Here is a 26538-nt window from a genome sequence, read left to right on the forward strand (position 1 = left end):
TTTTTTTCAACTGTTTCTGATATTCAGTTCATAGCTCTAAGGATTTTCCCAAAATGCCAAGTTTTCCCATATGCATTGAAATAAACAATACTGGAAAGCCTTTACAAAGTGATTTTAATGGAAAACTGCAAGGTCTTTCCCTTTTTTCTCTCCTCAACCTTCAGAATCCATCTCTACTCCTCCTGAAAGCAACTCCCCTCTATCATTTTCTCTGCTCCATTTCCAATGTTTAAAAGGATGCATAGAAGGACATTTGACTGTCTTTTACTGAGAATAATTTAGCTCATTACAGGGTTTTAAAAAGGCTTAAACTCATCTAAAATATGAATATGTGTCAATTGTGGCAGTTGCACAGTACCAGTAGTGCAGAGTCAGAACTGAACGGGAATGACTAAAGTGCCTTTGGTCTCCTCGACCTTCTGACTTGAGTGGCCAAGCCACTCATCAACCTCTATTCAAATACTAGGATTAAATCACATTGCCACAGCAATTATGGTCTTTGGCTGCATTAGAATTTACTACATATTTGTAACTATCTATCTACCAGAAAAAAAAAAAAACAAAACAACAACAAAACAAAAAACCAAACAAAAAACCCAACCAACCAACCAAACAAAAAAAAAAAAAAAAAAAAAAAAAGAAGAAAGCAGGATGTGCATTGCTCTGATGGAGATGTGCCACAGCCCTGCAAGGTCTACCAGCATGCTGAGGCTCTGGTAGCTCACTCAGGAGCAGGGTGGCCAAACACCCAGTTGAGTGGGAAGCTGAGGACACTGTCTCAAGCTGTCATCCTGTGCCAGGGGACCAACACCCTCAGACATATTTTGTATTTTGAGTGGATGCCTGTAAATCAGCATGTTTGGAATTCTTTAGAAGGTCAGCTGACCACCAATTTCCTGGATGTACATTTGGCTTGGAATAGTTCTCCTATCCCTGTAATTATTTTGGTTTTACATGCAATTACTTGTGTACTTCCTCCTTTTATATTGCTTACATGTTTAACTTTAAAGCTATTCCTGGTAGCTCTTTTCTGGAGAATTAGGAATGGAGTCTTTTCAAAAGTCATCTTCCCCAACAGGTAGAGTTGGGTCATTCCACAACATTAGCCTTAAAATTAAAAACAAAAAAAAAAAAAGAGAAAGCCTTTGGGGCTCCTCTGTAGAAGTCTTATAAGTCTTTCAAACAATTGCCAACTTTGAGCTATTTTAGGTGTGATTAAAAATCCTCCTCTTCCTGATTACTTTCAGGCAGTTTGATGCAAACATTACAGTCAGGACTCTCCTGGGTCCCTGTCAGGAACAATGCTTTTAGCATAAAATAAATAAACTATATTAGAGACACTCAGTAAATCTGCTTTAGTTCTTCCCAGTATCCTTTTGCACCTCAAAGATCTCAGTGGTCTATATCCTGAAGTTTGCAGGACATGTACTTCCATGCCTGAGATATGGAAAGTAGGAAGGTTCCTCTACAGAAGCCCTTGGATGGGCTTTTAATCTGCTGTCTCTACTCCCAGCCTCTGGGTTTTTACATTCTGCTGTAAGGTTTGGGACACATTTTTGCTGGTGCTTTTTGTTTTGGCATATACACCAGAGAAAATAAATTGCATTTGCCTCTTCCTAAACCACTGTGGGTGATACTTTTATTGCCAGTTTGGTGTGCCCTAGCTTTGTTGAGTTTCCACCTAATCAACTTTAAAAACAGTCTGACATTTTCTTCCCATTTTTCCTTGTGATTTTTGATTTGTCCAGTTGTCTAATATTTCTGTTGGTGACATCTGCAACAAGTGCTTTTAATCATATCCAAGCAAGGGGTCTGATACAATACAAGGGTTCCTGGCAATACACACACACACACACACACATATGTACAAGGAGTGCAGCAAGGAGGGGGAGAAAAGCACTAAATGGACGTGAAAACGCTACCACAGTTGGGTTTTTTTTGGTATTGTGTTGCTTTCAGACATACTTAGTTTTCTTCATTTGTATAATTATTTTCCTGTAAAGATTTTGGAAAACTTTAGGGGAATAAACCACAAATTCCCTAGCTACATCTTTTACCAGGCTTTAGTAAAAATTACAAATAAATCTATAACCTTTCCATCTCACTGCCTGCCCTTCCTGACATTAATACATCTCCAAAGTATAATTTATTTTTACAAATAATAATGTGAATTTACCATTCTGTATCTGGGACTTTGAAACTCACACCATGGATAACACAGAATCATAGAATAGCTTGTGTTAGAAGGGACATTTAAAGGACATCTAACCAAACCCCCCTGGATAAGCAGGGACATCTTCGATGAGATCAGGGTTACATAGAGTCTCATCCAGACTAAATTCAGGCAATTGTGCAGCGTGGCCAGCAGCTCCTCCTAAGTTTCCACAGCCCATTTCCACTGTCCCGTTTACTGGCTCAGGCATCATTTGTGCTTAAAAAGGAGACAATTACTGCAGAACATCTGAAAGCCACATTTTCAGCTGCAGCTCTGTTTTACATTCTATTTACTGCTTCTACTTATTTCTGCACGGTACCATCTGGACTCTCTCTCCTTCCCACTTCCTCATGATTTGCGATTTCCTAAGTTCCTGCACATATTTTTTGCTCTTTATGAACAATCAGCAATTTTTTAGCTTCACAAATACAGCTCAGCATTCCTTCACTTTATTTTTAGCTCAGACTGGCTACTAGGAACTACAGCCTGCTAGTTTTGAGCCTGCTAGGGCAGCTGGCTCCGTAGATCAGCCTGGCAGATGGCTCAATTCTTTTCCAAAAGCTCAGTGAGAATGGACCTGGCACTTCTAATCAGCCAGTTAGCAAGTCCTCGGGTACAGCTGATCCTTGAGTTGCTCTCCATATGTTTCCTGGAAGCTTCACTGTACTCCACCCCAGCTCACACCGACCGAGAGAACACCCTCCATTCATTCCCACTTGACTCCTCTTGGGTTTGTTTGGTTGTGCGATACTAAGGTGATCACCTAGCCCAACTTCCTGAGTAACTGAGCGCTGACCAAGTTAAAGCATATTGATAAGGTCGTTGTCCAAATGCTTCTCAAACACGGACAGCCTTGGGGTACTGACCACCTCCAGGATCGCCGTTCCTCTCCGCAAAGAAACAGTCCCCGTGTCCCGTGTAAACTTAAGGAGCAGCTTTGAGCCATTCCCACGCGTCCTGTCGCTGAGCGAGAAGAGCTCAGCCCCTCCCTCTCCTCAGGAAGATGTACAGAGCAACGAGGTCGCCGGCCCTCAGCCTCATTTTCTCCAACCCAGACAAGCGCAAAGCCACGGCGCTACTCCTCCGCAGCCGCTTTTTTCGCTGTTAAAGATTTGTTCGGCGTTCTTCGGTTTGGGCCCCGCCTCTGGAGGGAGGGTAGTCGGGCCGGGAGGGAGGGAGAGGGAGGGACGTGGAGCGGGCAGGAGGCGGCCTCAGCATCGTCGGCGCGGCGGCGGCCGGGCGGGCGTGAGGCGCTGGAGCCGCGGTCGCAGGTGGGAGCGGGGAGCGCGGCCGGGGGCTGCGGGGAGAGCTGTCCGTGCCTGCTGGGGCGGCGGGAGGTGCCGGGGTGTCCCTCCGGGTTCAGCTTGCCGAGCCGTGATGGCAGCAGAGCCCTGCCCTGAGCAGGGACATCGCCGGCGTTTGCCATCGCCGCTGCCCCCCTGCCCCTGGCCGGCGCCCGGCGTGGGGGTGCAGCCTCTGCTGCAGAGCCGGAGCACGGAGCTCGCTGTGCCCACTCCGCTCCCTCTCTTCCTCCTTTTACTGTGAAAGACCACAGATCAATAATCTTCCTCTTATGCATGTGGAAGGCTTTTCTGTTGTGTTACTTAAAAAGCAAACAGGCAAACAAACGTTCCCCCGTCCCTGAGTTAGGCGCTTTTTTAAAGCACATTTCCATTGTTGCTGAGCTCTGCTTTTCGGTGAGCTTCTCTAAGCGTGCCAAGTCGGGAGGGAAAATAGTTCAGAATATTAACTGTGGAGTCTGCAAAACAGATGGAGAAGCGCGGATAACGTAGTGGTGACTGTAATTCTGTCTATTGCTTCCAGGTACTTAACTACACCGAAAAATGAAAGCTTTCTCATCATGTCTCTCCATGCAGTAGCGCTCGCCAGCTTCAGCAGAACAGAAGTCTTCAAACACCCCTGCTCTGAGAAGGTGAGGCAAGGGAGACCTCGGAATGTTGGCTCAGTGTGCTCTTAGCTCAGGGGGGTTTTGGATCAAAAACCAGCTTTTAGTTTCAGTGGATGTAGTAAGTTATTTTTAAATGCTGGTAGAGTCAACTTGGGAACCACAGTCCCAATACTGAGGTGGGGGAGGAAAAGACAGGCTTCTTTTATAGTAGGAAGATGTCAAATTGTATCTCTTTTTTTTTTTTTTTTTTTTTTTTGTTTGTTTTGTTTTGTTTTGGCAGTGTGTTGTGCTTTCCATGTGCTTCTGTTGTTGTATTTCCTTATCACTGCTCTTTAATCGCTTTTTTTTTTTTTTTTTTTTTTTTTTTTGCTGTTATTGGAGGGGACAGTTATGTGGCTTTTTTTTCCCCTGTGATTTAGTTGAAATCGTAGCATCTGGAGAGTAAATGGAAATTGTACCTGAATTCTCACACCGTTCGGATAAGAGCTGAGAGATGGGAGCATTGTTTAAAAACAAAGATAAAAGTCTTAAAACTCAGCACCCTTAACAGCTATGCTTACTGATAAAGCACTTGTATTTATCTTGCTGGGCAGTTGGGATGTTTGCATCGTAAGAGGTAGAATCTGTTAATTGCTGAGAGTTTGTTAATTGTATTAAAAACAGTTTTGACCATATGATGTTTATGTGTATAAAGCCTGCCTACATGCCAGTTTCTCTAAAGAAGTACGGGGCGGGGGGGAAATAGAAAACACTAGCAGATACTGAAAAGAGTATTTTTCTAAGCACTGGCATAATCAAATGCTAAATATTTTCAATTGAACATACTATTTTTGGTTTGAAACATTATTCTTCAGTTAAAAGGGAAATTCTCTGTGGGTTTTAATTTCTTCTGCTTTCCGTGAGTCTGAAGGAAGGGTATCTGGACAAAGCTGTACTCTGAGTCACCTCACTGCTCCACGTAGGAAGTGTAGATGTCAACAGCCTGGGGTGGCTGAGGACAGCACACCTTAACTCCCTTCTCTTTTTATGGGAACACAGAGTTCAGGGGAGGGTGAGAGGAGTCCTGGTTGTGCTTCAGTGTGCAGACATTCTCACTGATCTGGGGGAAGGCACAACACCTTGGTTAAGTGCGTTTTAATGATGTGCATGTGGGAGCAAGGCATCCCTTTCATTTCCCTGGTTTCTGTGATGTGCTCTGCAGGTCCATCACATACTTGAGGCAGCAGGGAGGTGGGGGACAAATTTCAGATCTTCACAAGGAATTTATGAGCTTAGGGAGGATACCTGTTGCTTTTCTGTCCTGAGTGTATCAGAGTCTCTTGTTGAAATTGGCACTGAATTGTTTCCCTGGTTCAGCTTACGGTGGTTTGACAGTATGGTAAATCCAGCTTTGAGGGTAGAAATACTGAATTGGAAGCATTGTGACTGCAAAAAGTGAAGTGCTGATCTGGTATAAACCTGCTTAGGCAGTTCAGATGCATTGAAAATTTTGGTCAGCTTATACTGGTAGGCTCCTATGCCAGGTCGAGTACTATCTATCTGTGTCACGTCTTGCATTACGCTGGGTCAGTCACATTGCTGACATGAACCACATGTACTGTGTTCTATCAATTTAGGTGACATGACCACACTTGCTCCCAGTTGTTAGAGCTGGGAGATAAAGCAGCACATGGGCCAGATATTTGTAGAGTTGGATCCTCAAAGATTTAGCTTATAATTTGTATACATCTAAAACGGCCAATACTTCCAGATACAGATTGCTGGTTCCTTGAATTCTTTTCCACTCCATTGCCGTTGTTTTGGTAGATACACAGGCATCCTATTCAGCATTTTGTTTCATTTGTGCCTTATGCACATGCTTAATCCTCCTGCTGTGGAGAGTTTCTTTTGGTCACCTGCCTTCTGGAGTGAAATGAGAGATGCAGAGCTGAGATGTGAGTGCTCTTCAGACAGTGTGTGCTTCTAGGGAGATTTCCAGGCAGCCAGAAATGTAGGCAGTGGTTAGGTGACTGTCAGCAGGCTTCAGAAAAGTGTTCTTCCTGCTGGGATGACTGTGACACTGAGGGTATCATTAGCAGAGTGCTGTTATCTTATAACCAAATTGTCTGCCTCTCTGTTCTCGTTATAGTTAAACCACGAAAGCCTAAAGGTGGCGTTCACTGACTCGGCATGTTCTTCAAATCCCTCTGTGAGGATTAGCTGCCTGGCTCCAACACCTCAAATCTCTGTTCTCTCAGGTAATGCCAGTTTGTCCCAAATTGCCTCCCTCAGGAGTTTTGCTGGTGCTTGTAGTGCTAGCAAAAGCTATTGGTGTTTGTGTATACTAAACAAGTTTAGTTTGTTTGAAGAGGTTCCTTGCTTATTGGCTTTGAGGGTGGTACAACATCAAAATACATTATGCAATTTGCAAGTATGGGTGGTTTTTGCCTTTTAATGGTAGTTTGGCTGTTTTAGTTAATGCTGACATTTGCATGTGAAGGTGGATCAGGTTGCCCAGAAAAGCTGTGGATGCCCTCTCGATTTAAGTGTTCAAGGTGAGGTTGGATGGGACCCCGAGCAATTTGGCCTACTGGAAGGTGTCCCCACCTACAGCAGGGGGTTGATCTTTGAGGCCTCTTTCAGCTCATAAAATTTTACAATTTTTTTGTTGTAACACTACATGTTTTGCACAGAGAAGATGATGTTTGCAGCCCAAATTTAGGTATTCCTGTGCAATTGAAATGTCAGTAGTTTCTAAAGTGCCTTTCTTTCCCTGAAAAGTTTGAAATGTATTTGTTTGAAAGTCAGCTAGTTTTAATTTTCCCATTTCTGTCCTTATATTGCCATGGCTGGCTACATTGGCAAGATGTTTGTTTGCAAGTGCAGCCAGTAAAATGTGCAGTTTTGTTCTATTTCTGCAAGAGCTTTGTCCTAGTAAGTGGCAGGTGACTGATCCCTATTACTGACATACTCTAGCTGATTTTGATCTGGCTTTACTAGGTTAGTTTTGCTAGCAGCTCTTGCAGTTTTGGTTATATATGATGATTTTTTTTTTCCAGTTTTTTCTTGATGAGCACTGGTCTTTATATGGACTTGCTGTTCCAAAATACATTGGATTTTTTTGTTTTGGTTTTGATCCCTTCTTTAGTAAACTTATCATGTTGTTTGCGTGCATGTAGGCTTCCAGGTGAGAGACTTATGGAGAAGTTTACTGTTTTCCAATGAGATATGTCCAAGGAGAGCAATCTCTGGGCAAAGTCTGGAGTCTGCAAGACTTTTTCCTTTTCTCACCAGCAGTGTTTAACAATCCTTATGGTCCTAACTAGGAGTTCTTTGTGCTAGAAATGATTCTTCTTGATTGTATCTATTCTTAGAATTTTACAACTGACTTATCTTCCCCAAAGGAGATTGTTATTAACTTCATTGTGTTGCTGTAGTCAATGGTTTCTTCTTGAACATAGACTTTGTGTCTAATCTCTCAATTACTTGGATTATGGCAGTTCCTCTGAGGCTTTTTTTTGTTTATTTTTGGGTTTTTTGTTTGTTTTGTTCAAGGTACAGGACTTCAGTTTATTCTTCAAAAGCTACTGGTTGTGGTGCACGCTTCTGGGTCCTGCTAATGTTGCTATGTCTGCCATAATAGCATTTTTTCCATTTTCTGTTGAACTGAGATATGCAGTAGATCATATAGGACCTTGGCAGTGCTTTTCATTCTTTCAGAGGCATTCTAATGATATTGGTGTGACAGGGCTAAGTTTGTTATGGTTTTGGCGAAGTGTTGCCACGCCATGAGTAATGGGACTGAAGTTTACTTTAGCCATTTCCAGTCTGCCTGAACTGAAACACACAAGCACACTGACCTTGTATTACTGAGTGTAGTTTTTGTTACTCTTTCTGCTCTATTGATCTTCCATGTGACTTTCTATAATGTAATCTTCCCTTCTATTGGCAATAGGATTAGTACCTGTACTAGTAATAGTTTTGTTATCCTGTTTTGTAGAACAGTGATGTTTTTGAGCACAGTGACAATCAGTCACCAATAAAGTCGTAGCTGATTGTGTTTGGATAGCAGCAGAGTACTTTACTGTTGGTTTATTACCTAGCCTTTATCAATGAGAGAATTGCTTCCTGAGTGCAGAAAGCAAAAGGTTTTTTGCAGGAAGAGGCAGCAGCGAGTGGTGAGTGAATTCAGCTGTCCTGTCTTCTCACCTGTGTAAAAAATACTATGCATTTTATTCATATTGTGTATTAATCTTTTCTTAGTATTGTTTCCTAACCTCTTGTTTTATTCTAATTTCTGAACAGATGAATCTTCAAGGCCAGCCGTGATCGGACATGCTGGAAGTTTTGGATCATACCCAGGCAGTGCTGAAGCTATCAAAGACATTCTCATGTCTGTTTTAAATGCATCTGGTTTGAAGCCCTCTTTGGTGTTGAAGCAGAGCACAATGCAGGGAGCTGAGCATCCTGACAGTGATGTGGAGCAGTGGGAAGAAAGCAGCACCGGGGACAGCCATGATGACAGCGACAGCGATTCTGCACATCACAGCACTGCCTGTACACAAACAGATATCCGGTTTACCAGGCCCCGGGTGTGTTGGAACAACTCAGACTGTGATTCCCCCAAACCTTTACTGGATACTTTCCCTTGTCCCCATTATGCTGATGGAGATCCTGCTGCTTCCTCCTTGAATGGTTTCACTCTTTCAAGCGTGTCCCCTCTGAAGCGTGACTGCTTTACCCAGGTGACATTAACAGGAGGCACCGTCACATCCGCTGTTGTGCATTCTGGAAAAGAATCTTGTGTCTCCCCTGAAAGAGACTTGGCTTTCACAAGGTTGCTCTCAGATTCAGCTGTTGGTAAAGCAGATCTAGTGAAATACCCTCGTGCCGTGGAGCCTGTGCCTCTCAGCAGCCACGAGAGCGATTCTCCCAGTGGCCTTTCCCAGTCCGAACCAGTCAATCCAACAGGTAACTTTACGGCTGCATTTTTGGTGTAAGATCTTTGCCAAGAGGTGTAATTGAAGTGGGCCTTATTTATGGGGATTGCAAATAAGACAGATGCTGTCACTCAAAATAGAAGACAGAGGAGAAAGAGCTTAAAAACCAAGGAGAACCTGAGGGGTGGTTGGTAAAATGAGAGATGCTTACGCTTTTGCAGTAGGCGTCTCTCAGGATGCAGAAATGCTTTTGTAATATGCAGCTTAGGTAAAACGTAGAAGTTGCTGAGCTGTGAGAAATGTAGAACATCCACTGGATGAGCTTTCTACCAACTTTGTCTTGTCTTCACTGTTACCCTTTTCCCAACAGCAGATAGCATGGATTGGGTAGTGATTCATTGGTGTGTGTGGTATTGTGTTGTGTTTGGCAGCAGCTGGAGGAGAGGAAGTCCTTGGATTCTGGGGTTTTGGAGGTAGGGCATTGTCATCCAGTTTATTATGACTAAATTGACTTGTTCTGGAGTGGGACTGTTCTTCCTATTCTCCTTTGCAAGTGCCCTGAGGTTTTGGAGACACAAACCCCCATCTGATGTAAAACAGGTTCTTTATACCTTTCACCAGTTTCCAGCTTTATGGAAAATCCCTTGTGTTGTCTGTGAAGAGGACTGGCTGAGGGCTGCTAGCAGAGGGTGCCCTTTGAGCAGGGTGCCTTCTGTCCCTGCAGTGTCAGGGGGTTCTGGGCAGTGTAGGTGAGGAGCTGTTCAGTGGGAAAGTTCAGCACGTGTCCCTGAGATGGCTGGGGGAGCAGCTGGCCTGGCCTTGGGCTGTGGGGCCTCCATGAGGTGTGCCAGCCTTCCTGGGCTGCAGGCTGGGGTCCCTGCCCTTTGGCTGAGGCAGCAGAACACTCCCCTCCTGTTTAACACCTAATATTGACAGGAGCAGCCTTTGGTACAGTGAGATGAAGCATTTTGGGTTTGTTTATAAAGGATGTTAGTGGTATTTAAGGACTCAGCTTAGGGCCACAAAGATGTTCAGGTGGACAGAGCACCTCTCCTATGAAAACAGAGCTTGGGTTGTTCAGCTTGGAGAAGGCTCCAGGGAGACCTTGTAGCAGCTCTCCAGTACTTAGAGGGAGTCTTAAAAAAATTAGGAAAAGTGACCAGATATTTGGAAGAAATCTTTTACTATGAGGGTGCTGAGGCACTGGCACAGGTTGCTCAGGGAAGTTGTGGATGCCCCATCCCTTTCAGTGTTCAAGGCCAGGTTGGATGGGGTCCTGACCAACCTGGTCTAGTGAGTGATCTTTGAGCAACTTGGTGTAGTAGATGTCCCTGCCCATGGCAAGGGGTTTGGAACAAGGTGATGTTCAACTGGTGTTCCAATCCAAACCCCTCTATGATTCCATGATAGATTATGAGCCTCATAAAAATATTGCAGCTCAGGTCAGATTTTTCTGCTGGAATAAAGGCAAAGAGCAGGGAGTGTTCATCCTGCCTTTGTATTATAAAAGAATAATACAGTGTCTAGGTTTTGTTGGTTTGTTTCGATTTGGGTTTTTTCTTCTCCCTTTGGTCAGTAGTAGTCCTAACGGTGACACTCCACTGACCTCCACTTCCAGTTTCTGATCCTTTCTAGCTATTCACCCAGAACTCCTCCAAGGTCTAAGCTGGCAGCAGGGTCTCAAACAGGCACATGCCACGGCAGGACTGTGTGCTCTTAGTAACACCTCTGTCATCTGGGACAGGCTGCTGTCATCAGCTAGTATGTGACGATTGTGGCTGTTTCCTTCTGCTGGGTGTTGCGTTGGCTCCATGCCTTCGAGAAGTGCCCAGCAGGGAGAAGGAAACCGCACCCGGCAGTTGGGGCTGGCTGAGGCCAGTGACACGTGTTTGGAGAGCTGGCTCTGGAAAACACAGCCCAGGCTCTCAGGGTCAGCGAGGCACGTGTAGGAGAACAAATACATCGTGTGTGACTCGGCCTTCTGGCACGAGCGGATGTGTCACAAGCTTGTGTTGAGGTACTAGTGCTGCTGGCTCTCCAAAACAAAGGGAGCAAGGAATGTGGCAGACAGGTGATTGAAGAGCATCCTTGATTTTACTGAAAGATATTCCTCATAGGAGGCAGGATCCTGATAGACACTTCGTGATGTGGTATGTTCTGCCTGCCTTACACTCAGGCCTTTTCTGTACAAAGTGAAAACTTCTGCATTTCTTCATTCCTTGTTGCTTTTAGTCATTGACTCGCTACTAGGTAGCTTGGGTAATGAGATCTCATTCTCTCTTGCACTGTCTGGTACTATGAGGATGTGAAAAGTGAATAGCAAAATGAAAAACAAGAAATATAGTGCCTAATTTGAGTGCAGGAATTACAAAATAGGATTTCCTGACTTGCTGTCTTAGAGATGATGGTTTCTCACAGGAGAATTGCTGAGGGATGCACAAGATACAAGAAAACTATGTAATGTCACTTAAATTAGGAAAATTTCTTCTTCAGTGGAATATAATTTTTGTTTAGTGGGATTTTCTGCTGGTCCCCTGAAATTCCTACTAGGCTGTGTTCATATGTTTGAGGCTACCAGAGAATGGCCCTTATTCAACCTTTTGAAAAGGCTCTGTCACTGTTAGTGAAGAGTTTGTGACTGAGTTTAGTGTTTTCTGGGGGCTTTATTGTGGCCGGCGTGTCACTGAGTTCATAAGCTTGTTCTTGCTTTTAACCTCTATGTACATCAAAGTCACTTCCTTCTCTGGCTCTTAGGGCTCTTTCCCCAGCCCCAGCAGCCTCAGGCAACAGTGCTCAGGAGCAGAAGGGCAACCAGATAACTTTTCTGCATCAGACCCAGAGTTGCATCCCCTTGCTTGAAGTGCTGGGCTCCTTCCCTGTGCTTTTTTTACACTTTTTTTACTTAATGGTGCAAGTGGGATGCAAGAGGTAAGCAAAGGAGAGAGCTCCCATTAGATTTCAAAATTATATTTAAGATGAATTGGGTCCTATGTTTTAAAGAGAAAGGAATAATTTTCCCATTTCCTTATTTCTGCTTATTATTTTTAGTTTAGAGAGTAGTATTTGTTATCTTAACTGACGAGAATGTAGTCTATTATCAAGCTATAGAGCTTACCTAGTAAGATGAATCATCAGGTAGGTATGAAAATAACTTAATTAGGCCATTAAATGTGTTTTGAAAAGTCACATTGTCAGCCTTTCTGTTTTTCCTTCATGGTGTACACAATGGAGGTATTAATAATTCTGTACAAAAACTCTCCATCTGTGTCGCTCTGCTCAAGTGCAGTGTTGACTTTACTGCCTGATGTCATCGATGCTCAGGGCAGCATAATGTGGTTTCTCTAGGTAGAGCAACATAAATAATCCAAACCAGGCCTGAGAGTCAGTGTCCCTCAGTTGGAGAAAAGTTTTACATAAATTATGATCATATTTTGTGGGAACTTTTTAGCCTGTGGCTTTTAAACCAATTTAGGAGGGGCGTTTTTTAAAAAATAAAAAGCCATTGATTAAGTGTGCTATTTGCAAAGTGTGTAAATGGTGTCTGTGTGGTGGCCCTTTTCTAGCACATACGGTCTGTTTTATCCTGTGAACATCATGAGGGTGAAACAGAAACTCTGTGAGTTCAAGGTCCAGGAAGAGGTAATAAGCCCCAGTAAAAACCTGACGTGTTCTCTGCTGTACAGTGAAAAGTTCTTATTGGGGAAAAAGAGATAAAATTTATTTCACATACTCATCAGAGACTACCAGGAGAAAAAAACCTGCAGTTCTGGGGAGAAATACTGTGGCTAATGCCACAGTTGGACATAGTACCATTCAGTATGGGTTGCATTTGGAAGCAGGAGGGACATTTCCTCGGGGTATGGAAACATAATGGCAAAATGTTTTCCAAACTTAGTGTTTGCAAACACAATGCCAGCAGTGGTATGGGGAATTTTTTAAGGTGCATCTCTCTGCATGCGCAGACAGCAGTGGGATTTGTGTTTCTTCCAGGAGCTGGGAAGGAAGGAGCAGAGTGCAGTGTTAGCTGGCTGTGTCACCTACTGCAGAGCATCGCTGCAAATCCAGCCTCAGGTTCTGTTTGTGGTTGTCCCCAGCAGCTCAGGCTGTAGCTTGGAGAGAGCTGGTGTGGGAGTGCAGTGCTGCTGTCACAGCACAGCATTTAAACTGTGTTTCTCTGGTAGTTGATGTTCATGCTTCATGTTGCCAGAATAGGTCAAATGCCAGCGTGTTTCTCACATTTTTCTCTGCCTTAGTAGCTTCTACCATAGCCTCCAGCCCCAGTGGTGTTCAGTTTTGGGGAAAAACCCTTGCTTTGCTTTCTGGAAGTCCCAGCATGCATCGTGGGAGCTGCAGAGAAAGTAACTAATAAAAGTTCTTGTTATACCCTCAGGTTCTACTTCTCCTTTGAATATAAGTGCTGTACCCTTGAATCGTTCACTGCAGGACGTGTGCATGCTTCCAGAGGATGTGGAAAAGGTGAGGACATCAAGTACTATCATCATCATGGTTTTTACGTTTTATTGTGGCAAAACCAAATGATGAGAGGTGTTTCTCAATAAAAGAACTTCCTGATAGATGTACTAATCTTTACAAATACTCTATTTTCCCTCTTCTTGCCCTCTATGGGTGAATCTACAAACATAAAATGCCTATTTCATAATTTGCCTTCTACTCTTGACCCAATTATTAAATATTTTAATTATTTTTAAGTAATGGAAATATATACTGGAACAATGTATGTTTCTGCTTTTCATTCCATCATTTGCCCACACATTCCTTGAAAGCAAACTTTAACATTAGTAACTTTAAAGTTATATTAGAATATGTTACATAGAAGTTCTTGCAGCTGCATGCACGCGTATGTATAAGATTTACCTCATGCTTTTGCTATCAAAAGATGGGGAGAGGATGGGGGTTTTTTTGTGTGTGCTGATGATAAGCATGTTAGATTTTTTTGTGAAAGAATTACAGTATGGATACCAATAACTCTTAAGAGCTGCAGTAATTCAAGCAGTTTCTCATAAGGGCCTCAAACAGTCTTAGGTGTGTTGCCAGATAGGCAGTCCACTCAGGCCTGTAAATAGAGCTAAAGATGAGGAGTTAAAGCTGTCACACATAAGTCTGTGTGCTAAATGTTAATCTTTCCCAACAGTGGAAAAAGAGGGGTTAATGGATTGTAATGAGTAGGATTTAACATAAAAGAGCTTTAAAAATGTGCCTAGAAAAGGGGATTTTTTTGCTGGACTGTGTGCATGTGGTCCCATGTCCTGGGCCCCAGAGGTAATCACCATCTTTGTGCACAGCACTGGTTTTACCAGAGGAGCAAGTTCTGCCTTTGGTTTGAAGCTCTCAACATCCATATGGTACATTTCAAACAACAAAATCCACTCAATCACACACCAAAACTCAATGAACTTGAACTAGCTTTTTGTGTTGCTTTTTATGAAAGGTGTTTCAAAAAGGAGACAATGTTTCTCCATCTTTATTGTGGGACCTAAAACAAAAGTAATTAGTTTTCAGACACCAGGAGACCAGTGAGCTGGTATCTGGATTAGAAACCACAATCTGAGTGTTGAGTGAATAAAGATCTTATCAGCTACTGCTACTGTGCAGAGATTGGGGGCTGATGTGATTACAAGTTAAAAGATAGCAAAAGCTTAATTATGAGCAAGGCTGCCTTTAAAATAAACCCAAAGAACAAAAACCCACTAAATTTCAAATACTTTCAGCTTGTGAAATAATCTCTTTCAACTTTAGGACTGAAAGTTAAGGTACATGTGGTGTCAGTAGGTCCTGCAGTTGCAGTTGTGTGCCAGGAAGGAAATGGGTCAGATAATCTTAAAGGGACTTTCCACTGATGTTAGTGGGAGAGGACAGAAATGAGAAGGTTGGTGTGTCACAGCTGAGTTGGGTCTGCTTTGCAGGGCGAGGGAGCTATCAGTAGAACAGAGCTGAAAGCTGATAGTCATGCTGAGTACAGGTGTGTTCTGCTTCATGTTTTTCAATGCAGCTCTCTCAGATAAACTCATAATTGCTTTTATCAGCAGGGCATGCTGATAGGCTGTGTTCTGCCACTAACTTGAGACGACTCCTATCTTCAAAGTAGGAGATAACTCCCAAAAGGAAAAAAGGCTTTTAAATTATTTCTTTGCTAATGGAAGGATAGCAAACTCCTGGGCTCCTGAAGTTCACTGAAAGTTGTCTCTGGGGAAACTGGGCACCAAGCAAGTCATATTAATTAGCGGTAGGAAAAAGATAAGTCTCTCCAAACACCCACAGAGACTTGGGTGCATTCTGATGCTGAGATTAATGTTGTCTACATGTATTTGTCTGTGAGCAGTAAGAAAGCTGTGCTGTCTGTTGTGCTTATTAAGATTTAGCTATTCCTAAACACTGATGTCTTTCTTCATAATTTCCATGCAAGTTGAGGGGATATCATGAATACTGATATTGAGTGGTACAATTTTCTGAGCATAAGCCACTTTTTTAAAGCTTTAATCATCCTGCACTCAAGGATTTCTAGCCTTGGATACTGCCACAGCTTTTTAGATGTAAGTTTGTTTGCACATGGCAGTTGAGAATATCCTGGGTGTCTCTGGGTTACCACCCTGGTGCCTGAGTACAACTACCTCTCCATGATGTATCCACTTTTGAGCTGAGGCTGGTGTGGGACTTGTGCCCAGACCATCAGCAGTAGCTCAGGTGGGGTGGTGGGATGCTCTGTTAGACTCAGAAAGCAAGGGATACAGCAGTGATTTAGGAAAGCAGCCCCAGGTGTGTGTGTATGTCTCAGTGGTCCCTTTTCCTAGAGGATGGGTGACCAGGGCAGGCAAGATGGCAAGAGACATCACAAGGAAGTGTTGTCTGATTTGGAAATGCTACAGTGAAGCTTTGAAACAGCTGCCTTTTATTTAAGGCAGTGGGAAGCCCAGGGGAACCAGGTTCTCACTTACTCTTATCACAGACTTTCTATGTAGGGTTGAATTTGCCATGTAAGCTATCTCACTGCATATTTCCCACCTCACTGCCCTAACTCCTAACACATGAAAACATTTTACCAACTCCTGTACTTCCCACCACCTGAAGATCTACACTCCATTCAAAACTTCTCACTTCTGGCCCTCTCCAGCTAGCCTGTGTGCAAAATTGCTCATACACATTGACTTGAAATTAAATCATATTAAATAGGTTACTTGCATACTAAATAATGCAGTGTAACTAGAAGACTGCATCTCTGAAATACATACATATACACCAGTTAGTCATGCAACCAGGTTCATTTTTATCTAATACATGGGTAAGATAAAGTAGATTGGATGTTATAATCAAGGGTGAAACAATTATCTAGGCAGTTGCCTTTTGCATATTGTTCCTGAATTGCCCTTGGGGTGGTGTTTTTGAGTTTAAATAAAAGGGCAGACAGGTTTACATTTTTATTTATAGAGTTGAAAAAGTGTGGGAGGAAAATGATACATTTTACTTCATCTTAACTAAATATCAGCTGTGCTGTGTACTAATGAGTGTTCCAATGTCGTGTCCAGGAGAATGCACACTTCTTTGTTGCAGACATGATTATAGCATCACTAGAAAAAATGAAATGTAATATCCTCAGCCAACAACAAGCAGAGTCCTGGGGTGTGGAGGAAACAAGTGGATCAGATGGCAGCTATCACACTGACTCAGAATTATCTTCTTACCCTGGAGTGAAGAAGTCTGATTCTTCTGTTACCTCTTCAGACAGTGGTTATGAAGGCAAGTTACTTAATTTAGAATGTAACCTTGTTTTAAAGCCTTTGCTGTTTGTTTCTGTGCAAGAAAATACTGAACAAATTGGGGCATTGCTTGGAAGCAAATCCTCTGTCACCTTCTTTGAGTCTCTGGAGAGCTGGGTCCATTGAGGATCATTATGCCACAAGTGTTTTCCTGTGGGTCACATATTTCCTTTGGCCACCACATAGGTCGTTCACACCTATGTTTTATGAATTATGATCATATTTTACATTAAAATTAAAACGTAGGGTTAAATGCCACAAGCCAAGCATGACTCTCCATAGAGCATGCCTGTAGCTGGCTGTTTTTCTCTCTGCCTAAATTTTTTTTTTGGTAGTATTTGCCATTTGTGTCTTTCCTTCTGTGTTTGCTTCTGCAGTATGCAGATGAAGAATGCAACCAATGTGCAATTGGTTTGAATGAGACTCCCCAGAGTATTCATTCACATATAGTTTAAGGCAATATAATAAATACTCCAGGCATTATTATGCTTGTGTCAGCACATGCATTTTTAAGTGGATTTTAGTCTCTTGAGTAGTACAGATCTTAGTGATGAATCATGAGTCTGAAGTGACATAAAGTCTAAATTACATAAATTCTGTGGAAGAATGAGTGGTGTTCTTGGACATGAAAAGGGGAGAGACCACTGGCAATATAAAAGGTTTGGGTTTATCTCTGCAAGATTCTGGCTGAGAAACTGAGGGACATACTTGTATGACAGACTCCCAAGAACTGGCCTGCTCTCTGTATGTATAAAAACAATTAAAGTTGCTCTATAAATGCAGTCTATGTGCTAAAGTTTTGGCAAGTGATGAAAAATGTAAACATAATTGCAGCTACTTATAAATGCTGGAAAAGTTTAACTGATCTTATCCTTGTCTTGGGCAGGCTGTGCTTTGCTGCCTCTCAGCTCCCCAGTGCACCTACCATCACATCATGAGGTTACCAGATTTCATTGCCACAGTGACTCAGAGGATGAATATGTAATTATTGGTAAGACTTTAAAATTGTAACTGCAGAAACAGATATATTGCTCAGTTGAATCTATTCCATTGTTTGGGAATTCTCTTGATTTAGTAGATGTTATTGTAGGAGAAATAATATGAGAAAATGGAAACAGTTATGTATGTGTAGGTCCTTATTAGAACACATGCAGAAATATCAGACTGCTGCAGGATTTCATTTCTAGGAAAGAATATCTTTGCTGGTTTGAGAGTATGGTGAGCTGACCCTGGCTGGACACCAAGTGATCACCAAACCACTCTGTCACTTCCTTTCTCCACTGGAAAGGGAGGGAAATCAGAACAAAAGGCTTTGGGGTTGGATAAGGACAGGGAGACATCACTCACCAAAAACTGTCACAGACAAAACAGTCAAGGTAGGGAAATTAATTTATTGCCAATCAAATCAGAGTAGGATAGTGAGAAATTAAATTTTAAAGCACCTTCCACCACACCTCTACTTTCTTCCTGGGCTAAACTTCTCTTATGATTTCTCTACCTCTTGAGGCTTCCCACACATCCTGTCAGGAACCTGCTGCAGCATGGGCTTCTTTCCTCTAGGTCACAGCTTCCTTCAGCATCTTCCAGCCCCAGCCTGGGCTCTTCCACAGGCTGCAGGGGGATCTCTGCTCCCCCATTAACCCCCATGGGCTGCACGGGCACAGCCTCATCACCATGGCCTCCATGAGGAGCTGCCAGGGAATTGCTGGAGCTCAGAGCTCTGGCTCCTGGAGCACCTTCTGCCCCTCCTTCTCCACTGACCTTGGTGTCTGCAGCGGTGTTGCTCACACATACTCTCACACCTCTCTCCAGCTGCAGCTGTGCAGGGCTTTTTCCCTCCCATTTTGGCTCTGTTATCCCACAGGCACTACCACTATGACTATGGGCTCAGCCTTGGCCTGTGGTGTGTCCACTCTGGAGCTGTCTGGCATTGGCTCTCAGATCTGGGAGAAGCTTCTGGCAGCTTCTCACAGAAGCCACTGCCATAGCCCCTCCTGCTACCAAAATCTTGCCATGCAAACCCAACAGATGGACTAAAATTATGTCTAAGAATTAAACCAAAGGAACATGCATGAAGAAGGTGTGAAACTGGCACAACCTCAGTCAGCTATAGCATAGTTTGAGAGAATTTAGGACATGATGATAATTTCCTAATGAAACTGATTGACTCAGTTTTAGGCAGCCTCTCCCTCTGCTTCAGGACTAGAGTACAATATCTCTGTTCTCTTACATGGGCTTTGCTTCTCTTTAGGACACCCTGAGTTTCATTTGGTTTGCTTCTGATTTTTACACATACAGAAATAGAAACCCTGAAAAGTGGCCTGTGCAACTTTTAACCTTTGTTTTATCTTTTCCTGATAACAAATGGATTTTTATTGTTCTCTTTGGCCTTGGAGATTTATTTTTTCCTCTCATCTTTCCTTGATCTACTAATGAAGGACAAGCTCCCAAAAGAACTACATTCCTAGTAGCAAGAGTTACTTTGAGATGTATAAATGGGGAAACATTTGTCTTGAGAGCAATAAGCATGGTCAAGACTAACACTACCAATGTGAACACCTTGTTGGCACAAGCATATTGTGTCTATGTAGACATAATGAAGTGTGTCCTTTAGTTGCATTAATCTCACCTCTTACTAACATGTTTATAGCATTAACTGGAATGTTTATGACTGGGGTCTCTAAACATCTGTTAGTGTCCAAAATAGCTAATGCGTCCTCTCTTGGCTCTGTGCTGTTGAGTTACTTCTGTCTGGACCTTGAATAGCAGGCATTTATTCTCTCCTTACCGTTTCAGCTCTTGAAGGCAGGCTGATGGTGATGATAGGATGCAAAGGTATTAGGGAATATTCTTCATCTTGTCAGGGATATGCAGAGGAGATAAGACTCCTTATGCCTGTTTTGCAACCAGGGCTGAGGTTATTTCCCACATCCAGGAAGGGTGTTGGAAGAATGAATATATTTGAAACTGACACTGTGGTAGCACAGAAAGTATTTTAAAAATAGTGCTAAGTAAGAGATGCTTTGTTTCTTAAATGGTTTGATAAAATTTTCTCCTTTACTGCAGAACTTGAAGACCTTGAAAATCTGTCTGTTGCCCCTGATAAAAGGTGTGTATCTTTACTACAATAGCCCTGTGGCTGTACCTTTTCTGCTGGAGCAGCTTTCTGGTGGTTCTTCTGGCTGGGGCAGGGAAAGTTGTGGGAGTGGTAAATTGGGCCCTCTCAAGGAAGGGGAAGGAATGTTGCTTGACAGCAAATGTCTCTGGTGCTTGGCTTAGCAGTATTTCTCTGGTCCCCTAGTCTTGCTGGAGGGTGGTGTCTGTGCCTCTTCGAGGGCCTGGGTGTATCAAAGAAAAAGAGTAGGAATGAAGGAATGGGAGAAAACTTTTCCTGGGTGCAGAGGAGGCAGTGGAGATACTGATCACATGCTGCCAATTTTCACTGACAGTATTCCTTACCTTTCAGATCATCTTTTGAACCAGGCTGCAATTCTGCTGAAGCAACAGCCCAGGAGTTGTGCAGAGCTTTCAGAAAATACTGGTTGCAGACAGACTCTGCAGTTCAGCTGTCTGGTTGCCTGAGCTCATCTACGCAGAGAGTGAGTCTGATCTGAAAACAACGAGCTCTTTATTCAGTTCCCCAAATAATCATGGTCTCGCTGCAGCTGCTTTGCTGCTAGGGAAAGGAGGAAGCTACATTAAAAAAAAAAAAAAAAAAAAGAAAACAAATAAAACAAATACACATGAGTGCTTACAGTTTATTAGCTCACTTTATCTAAATTTTTAGAAAATGTCTTCTCTCTCCAGCAAAATTCAGCACACGTAAAACATGTGGTTGTGAACAATCAGGATGTGCTTTCTTCTGGGACTGATATGAGGGAATTTGAGTGGGGACTACATGCAGGTGAAAACTGAACTTTAAAATACTGGAGTATAAAGGGAGATAAACATCTCCTATAGCATTTAACATGTGTCCAGTTGATGGGCTAGTTATCTTAATGAGCTTGTCTTTCCCAATAGTCTGGGCTGAAAGAAGAGATTCCAAGAGAACTTGAGTCCAGTGTGAATCTGGCTGAAGAAATAAAGATCATATCCAAGTTGAGAGGATCTTCTGGCGGCTGGTCCCCACCAAGATCACAGATTATATTTAATATTCATCCTTCAGTCAAGTAAGTGACTTCATCCTTCCAATTTTGAGGAATCTGGGCATTGTCATTTAGTATAGCATGGGGAAGGCTGATGGAAGGAGCTTGGGTGATTAACAGATCTAGTGCATGTGCAGATGATCTGTGAACAGGTCTAGAGCTGGTGCATGGCACAGCCTTCTGCAGTGTCTGTCACCAGCCTCACTGGAAAACAGATGGCCTCTTTTTCCCTCTCTTGGCACGTCCTGATTAACACAGCATGTACAGTTTTCCATGTGATAATGCACGTACTCTTTGGTGTTACAGTGGCAGTGTACTTGGCTCCTGAGAATTTCATTTTGTGACACTACCTGGAGAATATTCTTGGCCTTTCCCTGCTGTCCTGCTAGTATTTTATGGATAGCTGGTTTTCAGAAAGTGGGGGGAGGCAGCAGGTCATGTGTGAGGAAATGGCTGTCACACCCTGCATCAAATGCTGTGACATGCAGACAGTAAGCAAACTGGCTGTTCCCTGTATTGCTGCAGGTACAGTTGCTTTTTCAGTTGGAAATGTGAATTCCCCCTCTCCAAATCCTATGATACTGATGCCACATTAAGAAATGGAAAATAATTTAGTTCTTTCAACAAGTGTTAGGGAATCTCTCCATGTGAAGGGTTAGGAGGCAGCTCCTGAGGTGGACGTTCTCCCTGGTGCCAGTGTTAGCTCTTTTGCACTTTGGAATAATGTTAATTAAAACTGTCTTTTGGGTGCTGAATGGTCTAACTCTTTGCCTCTGTGTACAGGAGAGATGCAGTGGTGGCTGCTCAAAACTTCACGTGTGTTGGCTGTGGAACCCCGATAGAAAGCAGTAAGTATTACCAAAACTGGCAAGAAACCCCTAATAAGTACAGTACTTGTACTGTTATCAGTACTCTAACCAGATTATAATCCTCACCAACACAGATGTACTACAATTTTAAAATTATCTGAGCTAGAAGGAAAGTCTCATTGTTGGATGTGCCTGCAATAGTAAAGCAGACAGTGGGATCTTTCCGGTGTCTGGAATTTTTCATACAATACAGAATACAATACTTGATAGATATCCTTCTCATAAACCACAAAAATTCATAACAGTCATAAAACAGAAAAGAAAAAAACTATACAAAAAAAATCAAGCTTCCTGGCTGGAAAGTTCTGGTTTTGCATAGTCCAGTTGTTTCTTTTAATAATTCTTTCCCTGTGCCAATTTAGACATTGCCAAAAGTCTCTTTCTGGGGACTGTAGACAAGCTTATGGAATCTGTGATTTTTTTCTTTTGGAGTGTCTTTTAAAACTTTTTGTTTCTTTAGATCTTGATGACAAAAACTTTCTTGTTTTTTTGTTTAATTCCTGATACTTTGTGAGAACTGCTTGAAAGCACAATGATTTACAGAACTGACAAACAGACCTTACCTAAGAAATCTTTGAAGAGGCTCTTAAGTCTCGCTCTGGGTCAGCTCACAGGAACAGCATTTGTGGGGTCCTGTAAAGTATCAACAATCTATGATGGCATATTAAGTTGAGCAAATAGGAGATGCTGTAATAGCTGGGAAAAACCCCACAAGTCTCTTGATGTGAAAAAGCATTGTACCAACATAACTCCAAAATCGGTGGAAGTATTTTTGTTGTGTATTTTACATAGTGTTTCTTTTGTGGTTAAATTCAACAGGGTTTTTCTAAGATGTTATGTTGATAATTATAATCAGTTGAACAAACATGGAAATGAGGAAAACTTTCTGTTCTTATGCCAAGTACAAGCCTTGTACATGTGTTCACCACAATAATAAAACCCTCCACTGAAAAGAATAAAACAAAAAAAAAATCCCTTTCGCTTCATTCCACTAGATCTGAGTTATTTAGACAGACTAGGCATACAGACAAGAGTTATGTCCCATAAGTTTTTAAAATACTCAGAATTTCATTGCTGTCTGCCTGCAGAATATATCAGGAGACTCCGCTATTGTGACTACCTGGGGAAGTACTTCTGTGACTGCTGCCACAGCTATGCCCAGTCTTCTATTCCTGCACGAATACTTTCAAAGTGGGATTTCAAAAAATACTATGTCTGCAACTTCTCCAAGCACCTACTGGACAGCATATGGCAGCAACCCATTTTCAATGTGTCATCTATTAACAAAACCCTCTACACGAAAAGTAAAGAAATGGACAGGGTCAGGGTAAGTGTGGATTTTTTTAATTAGGAATTTCTTCGTCTGAGACTTTCAAGAAAAAGTCCTCAGGGCAGGATGTCCTGTGTGTGTATGGGGTAAGGAGGAGGGTTATTTTTTTCTGACTTATCCCATCACCACTTCTGGGACTTGCCTTCTTTTCCCTCAGGTGAAGGGAGGAAAGAGGCATTTCCAACCTATGCCAGAGGTCGCCTTAACCCTGTTTTCTTTGGGAGGTGTTTCCTTAGTGTTTTCCAGTTTTAGTGCATATAAGGGAGTTGGTCTCCAGCAGTAAATATTTACATTTTTCTGGCTTTTGGCTATTTGAAAAGTTCTGTAATTTTGGAATGACTCCTTAATTTTGTGGGCCATTTGGGGAAACATCCTTTGCCTTCTGTAAGAGCTGTACCTCCTACAGCTTCAGGAAGAGTGTTCTGCTGAAGATTGCAAGTAGGCAGGTGTTCCCTTCTTGGCTGGGGAGTTTGCCTGGCTTACCTGTTCTTACACAGGTGTGGGTCTAGCATGCATCAAGACCTGCAGCCAGTTTTGGCATTAGGACTTGCTTCACTTGTCAGGGAATAAAAATAGCCTTTGCCTGCTTTTGGCTTTCTTGCATTAGAAAATCCATTTGTTTAATGCTATGCTAGGTGTAAAGTCCCTTTTTTTAGGTGTGGCTTGGTGTACTTGAAAGGGTTGCAGACTCAAATGGTGGTGTTCCTCACTTAGGAATATATAAAAGCAATGCTTTTGACTTAAAAACTGCTTTGTTTTTCTCCTCCATCTTTTAGGAGGCGCAAGAACAGCTTTTTCATTTAAAAAAGCTTTTGAAAACATGCAGGTTTGCTGAAAGGTATGGACTGTGATTATGCATGAAAAATAGCTTAATAAAATGTACATTATGTGCTTATAGAGCCTTCTTCTCTAGAGACATTTGGGTGCAGTTTTCAATAAGTTGATATGATTGTTAGAGAACTCTAATAAAAAAACTGCCTTCTATTGCACTGCAAATTTGAGTGAAGTACAAGTTTTATGTGGTAACTGTTTGTTGTAATATAGTTTGGTTTTAAATGTTGAGTCATTTTAGTTAGGTGTGTATTTTTTCCTGTTCTGTTTCTCCTAGGTTCTTGTTCCTTAAAATGTCCAAGATACTTAGCTCTCTGAGAATACTTGTCTTTAAAAATATGTTGGCTTTTTTAAATTAACAAGAGTTTTCCTTGAGCATTTAAAGATTTCTCCCAGAAATCTGTCATAATGCTCAATTCTATTTATTTTATAAAAATATTAAAATGAAAGTAGTAGTAAGCAGTAGTGATAAACACCAATAGCTCTATTTTCAGTGTTCACTTGCTCAGCACAAGCATAGTGTCACCCAGTAGTCACCTGTGCAGGATAAAACCCCTCAAAGTCCTCTTTGCAAAGCAAATAAATAAGCCTGGCTTATTTTATTAGATACTATTTGGGATTTTGCCTACTGTTCCTGAGGCAGGAGAGAGCCCTTTACACACATTATTTAAGGGTTGCTGGGGTAACTGTGTATGGCAACTCCAAAGCCTGAGGAATGCATGTTTGAAGCAGAGAGTTTATTCTAAATCCCAAACCTTCCGATTTTTATTAATGTGATTTCAAACTGGGAGGGGAGATAGACAGCAGGAACTTGCCTTGTATAATCCCCATGTGACTAGAGAAGTGAAAGATGCTTATTCTGGAAAGACACTTGAAAAACAACTTTTTGTAACTTTATTTTGGTTTTATTTCTCTTTGCAGCGTACTGAAAGAATTTGAACAGGTTCCCAGCCATCTGACAGAGGAGCTGCATCTCTTCTCACTGGATGATCTGGTGAAGATCAAACGAGGGCAGTTACTGCCCCTTCTTAAAGATATTCTGAAGACCTCCAGCTCTCATGTAGATGGCTGTGAGGTAAGGAAAAAACAGGGCTTTTAGTGTCCTTGCAGCTGCTACTGTAAGGAAATGTCCCTGCTGCCATTCCCAAATAATTTTTACTTATATTTAAATTCAACCCTTTTGCTGTTGTTGTAGCTCTGTCAAGCGAAGGGGTTTATCTGTGAATTCTGTCAGAGCGCAGACCTGCTCTTTCCATATCAGACTGCCAAATGTAAAAGGTGCCCAGGTATGTTCCAGACTGAATGTTTTTCTTTCTTCCTTGGGGGAATTTTGGTGCATGAAACCATTTAGACTTACTTGAAACATTGAGAACTAGCTTCACTGAAAACATGCATATTTGAAAACCTGCATGTGCATTTGGAAGCCATGGACAGCATGCATCCTCAAAAATCAGCTTGTGGCAGCTGTTTCATATCCGTGGATTTAGAGAGAAAAACCAGGCATTTGCCTGACCATGGGGGAGGCTGTTTTTTGGGTCTAGGCATGAGAGAGCTGTTTTATCAGATCTTGCCAGCATTCAGTGTAAATTATTACAGTGGTGGTGTTTGTCCCAGCCTTGCACTGCTTCTGTTTACTTTTGTGCTGATATGTACATGATAGAACACGATTCAAGGAACACAGCTGTTGATTCATTTTTTTTTAATTCTAATTTTTTCCTCTAAATGCTACTCTGTATGTATAAACAGAGTGCAAAACATGCTTTCACAAAGCATGCTTCAAGTCTGGAGGCTGCCCCAAATGTCTGCGGATCTCAGCTCGGAGGACTCTTTCAGAAACTCCATGACTGGTGCCCCAGTGAAACTGGGTTCCCCTGACTGCTGGCTTTAGAAGATGCTCAGAGCCAAATCTTCAGGTGCATGATAAAGTGTTAAATAATGTTGTTTTAGACATTACTGTTTTTAATGCATGTCTCCTTTATGGGGGTAAAATAAAAAAAAAAGAAAACAGAAAAACAAAAAACAAATGTCAACTTTCATTATTGTCATTGAAAACTCACCCTGAAGGAGTTTCATCTTAATGGTGACAGACTGGATGTTAATTTTTTGGGCTGCCTTTTGTTGCTACATTTTGTCCTTGGATGTAAGATTTTTAATACTGTATTTTTTCATGTAAAAATGATTCATCTCTGTAATTCTGCAGATAATGTATAGATAGTAAGTAGGCGTTGGAAGTCTTTGCCTGTGTTTGATTTTGGAAATGGGGAAAAAGTGGTGAAGTACAAAATCGTTCTGAAAAGCTCTACAATAAATAGAAAACACTTGTCTGCAAGTTTTAGGCAGATGCTAATCTAAAATTGTTATGGCAAATGCTTATTGTGAACCAGTGAATTTTAAGTTTCTTTTAAACACATCAGTTCAACAGCTTGTGGTGAGTTAACTTGGCCTGCTGCTAGGTGCTCTTCACACTTCACCCAGCTGCTCTCTCACCTCATTCCTCAAGAGGACAGAGGGAGAAAAGAAGATGGAAGAGCTCACAGACTGAGATACA

The 26538-nt window shown here is 42.1% G+C and overlaps 1 protein-coding gene across 2 annotated transcripts; it reads left to right on the plus strand.

The window, feature by feature from the left end:
- Positions 1 to 3280: 3280 nt before the first annotated feature.
- On the plus strand, positions 3281 to 26538 carry RUBCNL (rubicon like autophagy enhancer). 2 transcript variants are annotated; one of them, XM_058825714.1, is made up of 16 exons: positions 3281 to 3344; positions 4040 to 4148; positions 6253 to 6361; positions 8409 to 9074; positions 13434 to 13519; positions 16585 to 16795; positions 17702 to 17806; positions 19882 to 19924; positions 20282 to 20414; positions 20836 to 20984; positions 21744 to 21808; positions 22918 to 23156; positions 23936 to 23997; positions 24912 to 25065; positions 25186 to 25276; positions 25737 to 26538. In XM_058825714.1, exons 2-16 carry the CDS (start codon positions 4077 to 4079, stop codon positions 25832 to 25834), a joined length of 2283 nt encoding a protein of 760 aa, XP_058681697.1. In that variant the 5' UTR covers positions 3281 to 3344; positions 4040 to 4076; the 3' UTR covers positions 25835 to 26538. The 2 variants fall into 2 exon arrangements, with proteins under 2 accessions (XP_058681697.1, XP_058681696.1); XM_058825713.1 differs by lacking the exon at positions 3281 to 3344 and adding an exon at positions 3458 to 3486.

This window comes from Ammospiza caudacuta, chromosome 2 (genome assembly GCF_027887145.1).
Source record: "Ammospiza caudacuta isolate bAmmCau1 chromosome 2, bAmmCau1.pri, whole genome shotgun sequence".
NCBI classification, from domain to species: Eukaryota; Metazoa; Chordata; class Aves; order Passeriformes; family Passerellidae; genus Ammospiza; species Ammospiza caudacuta.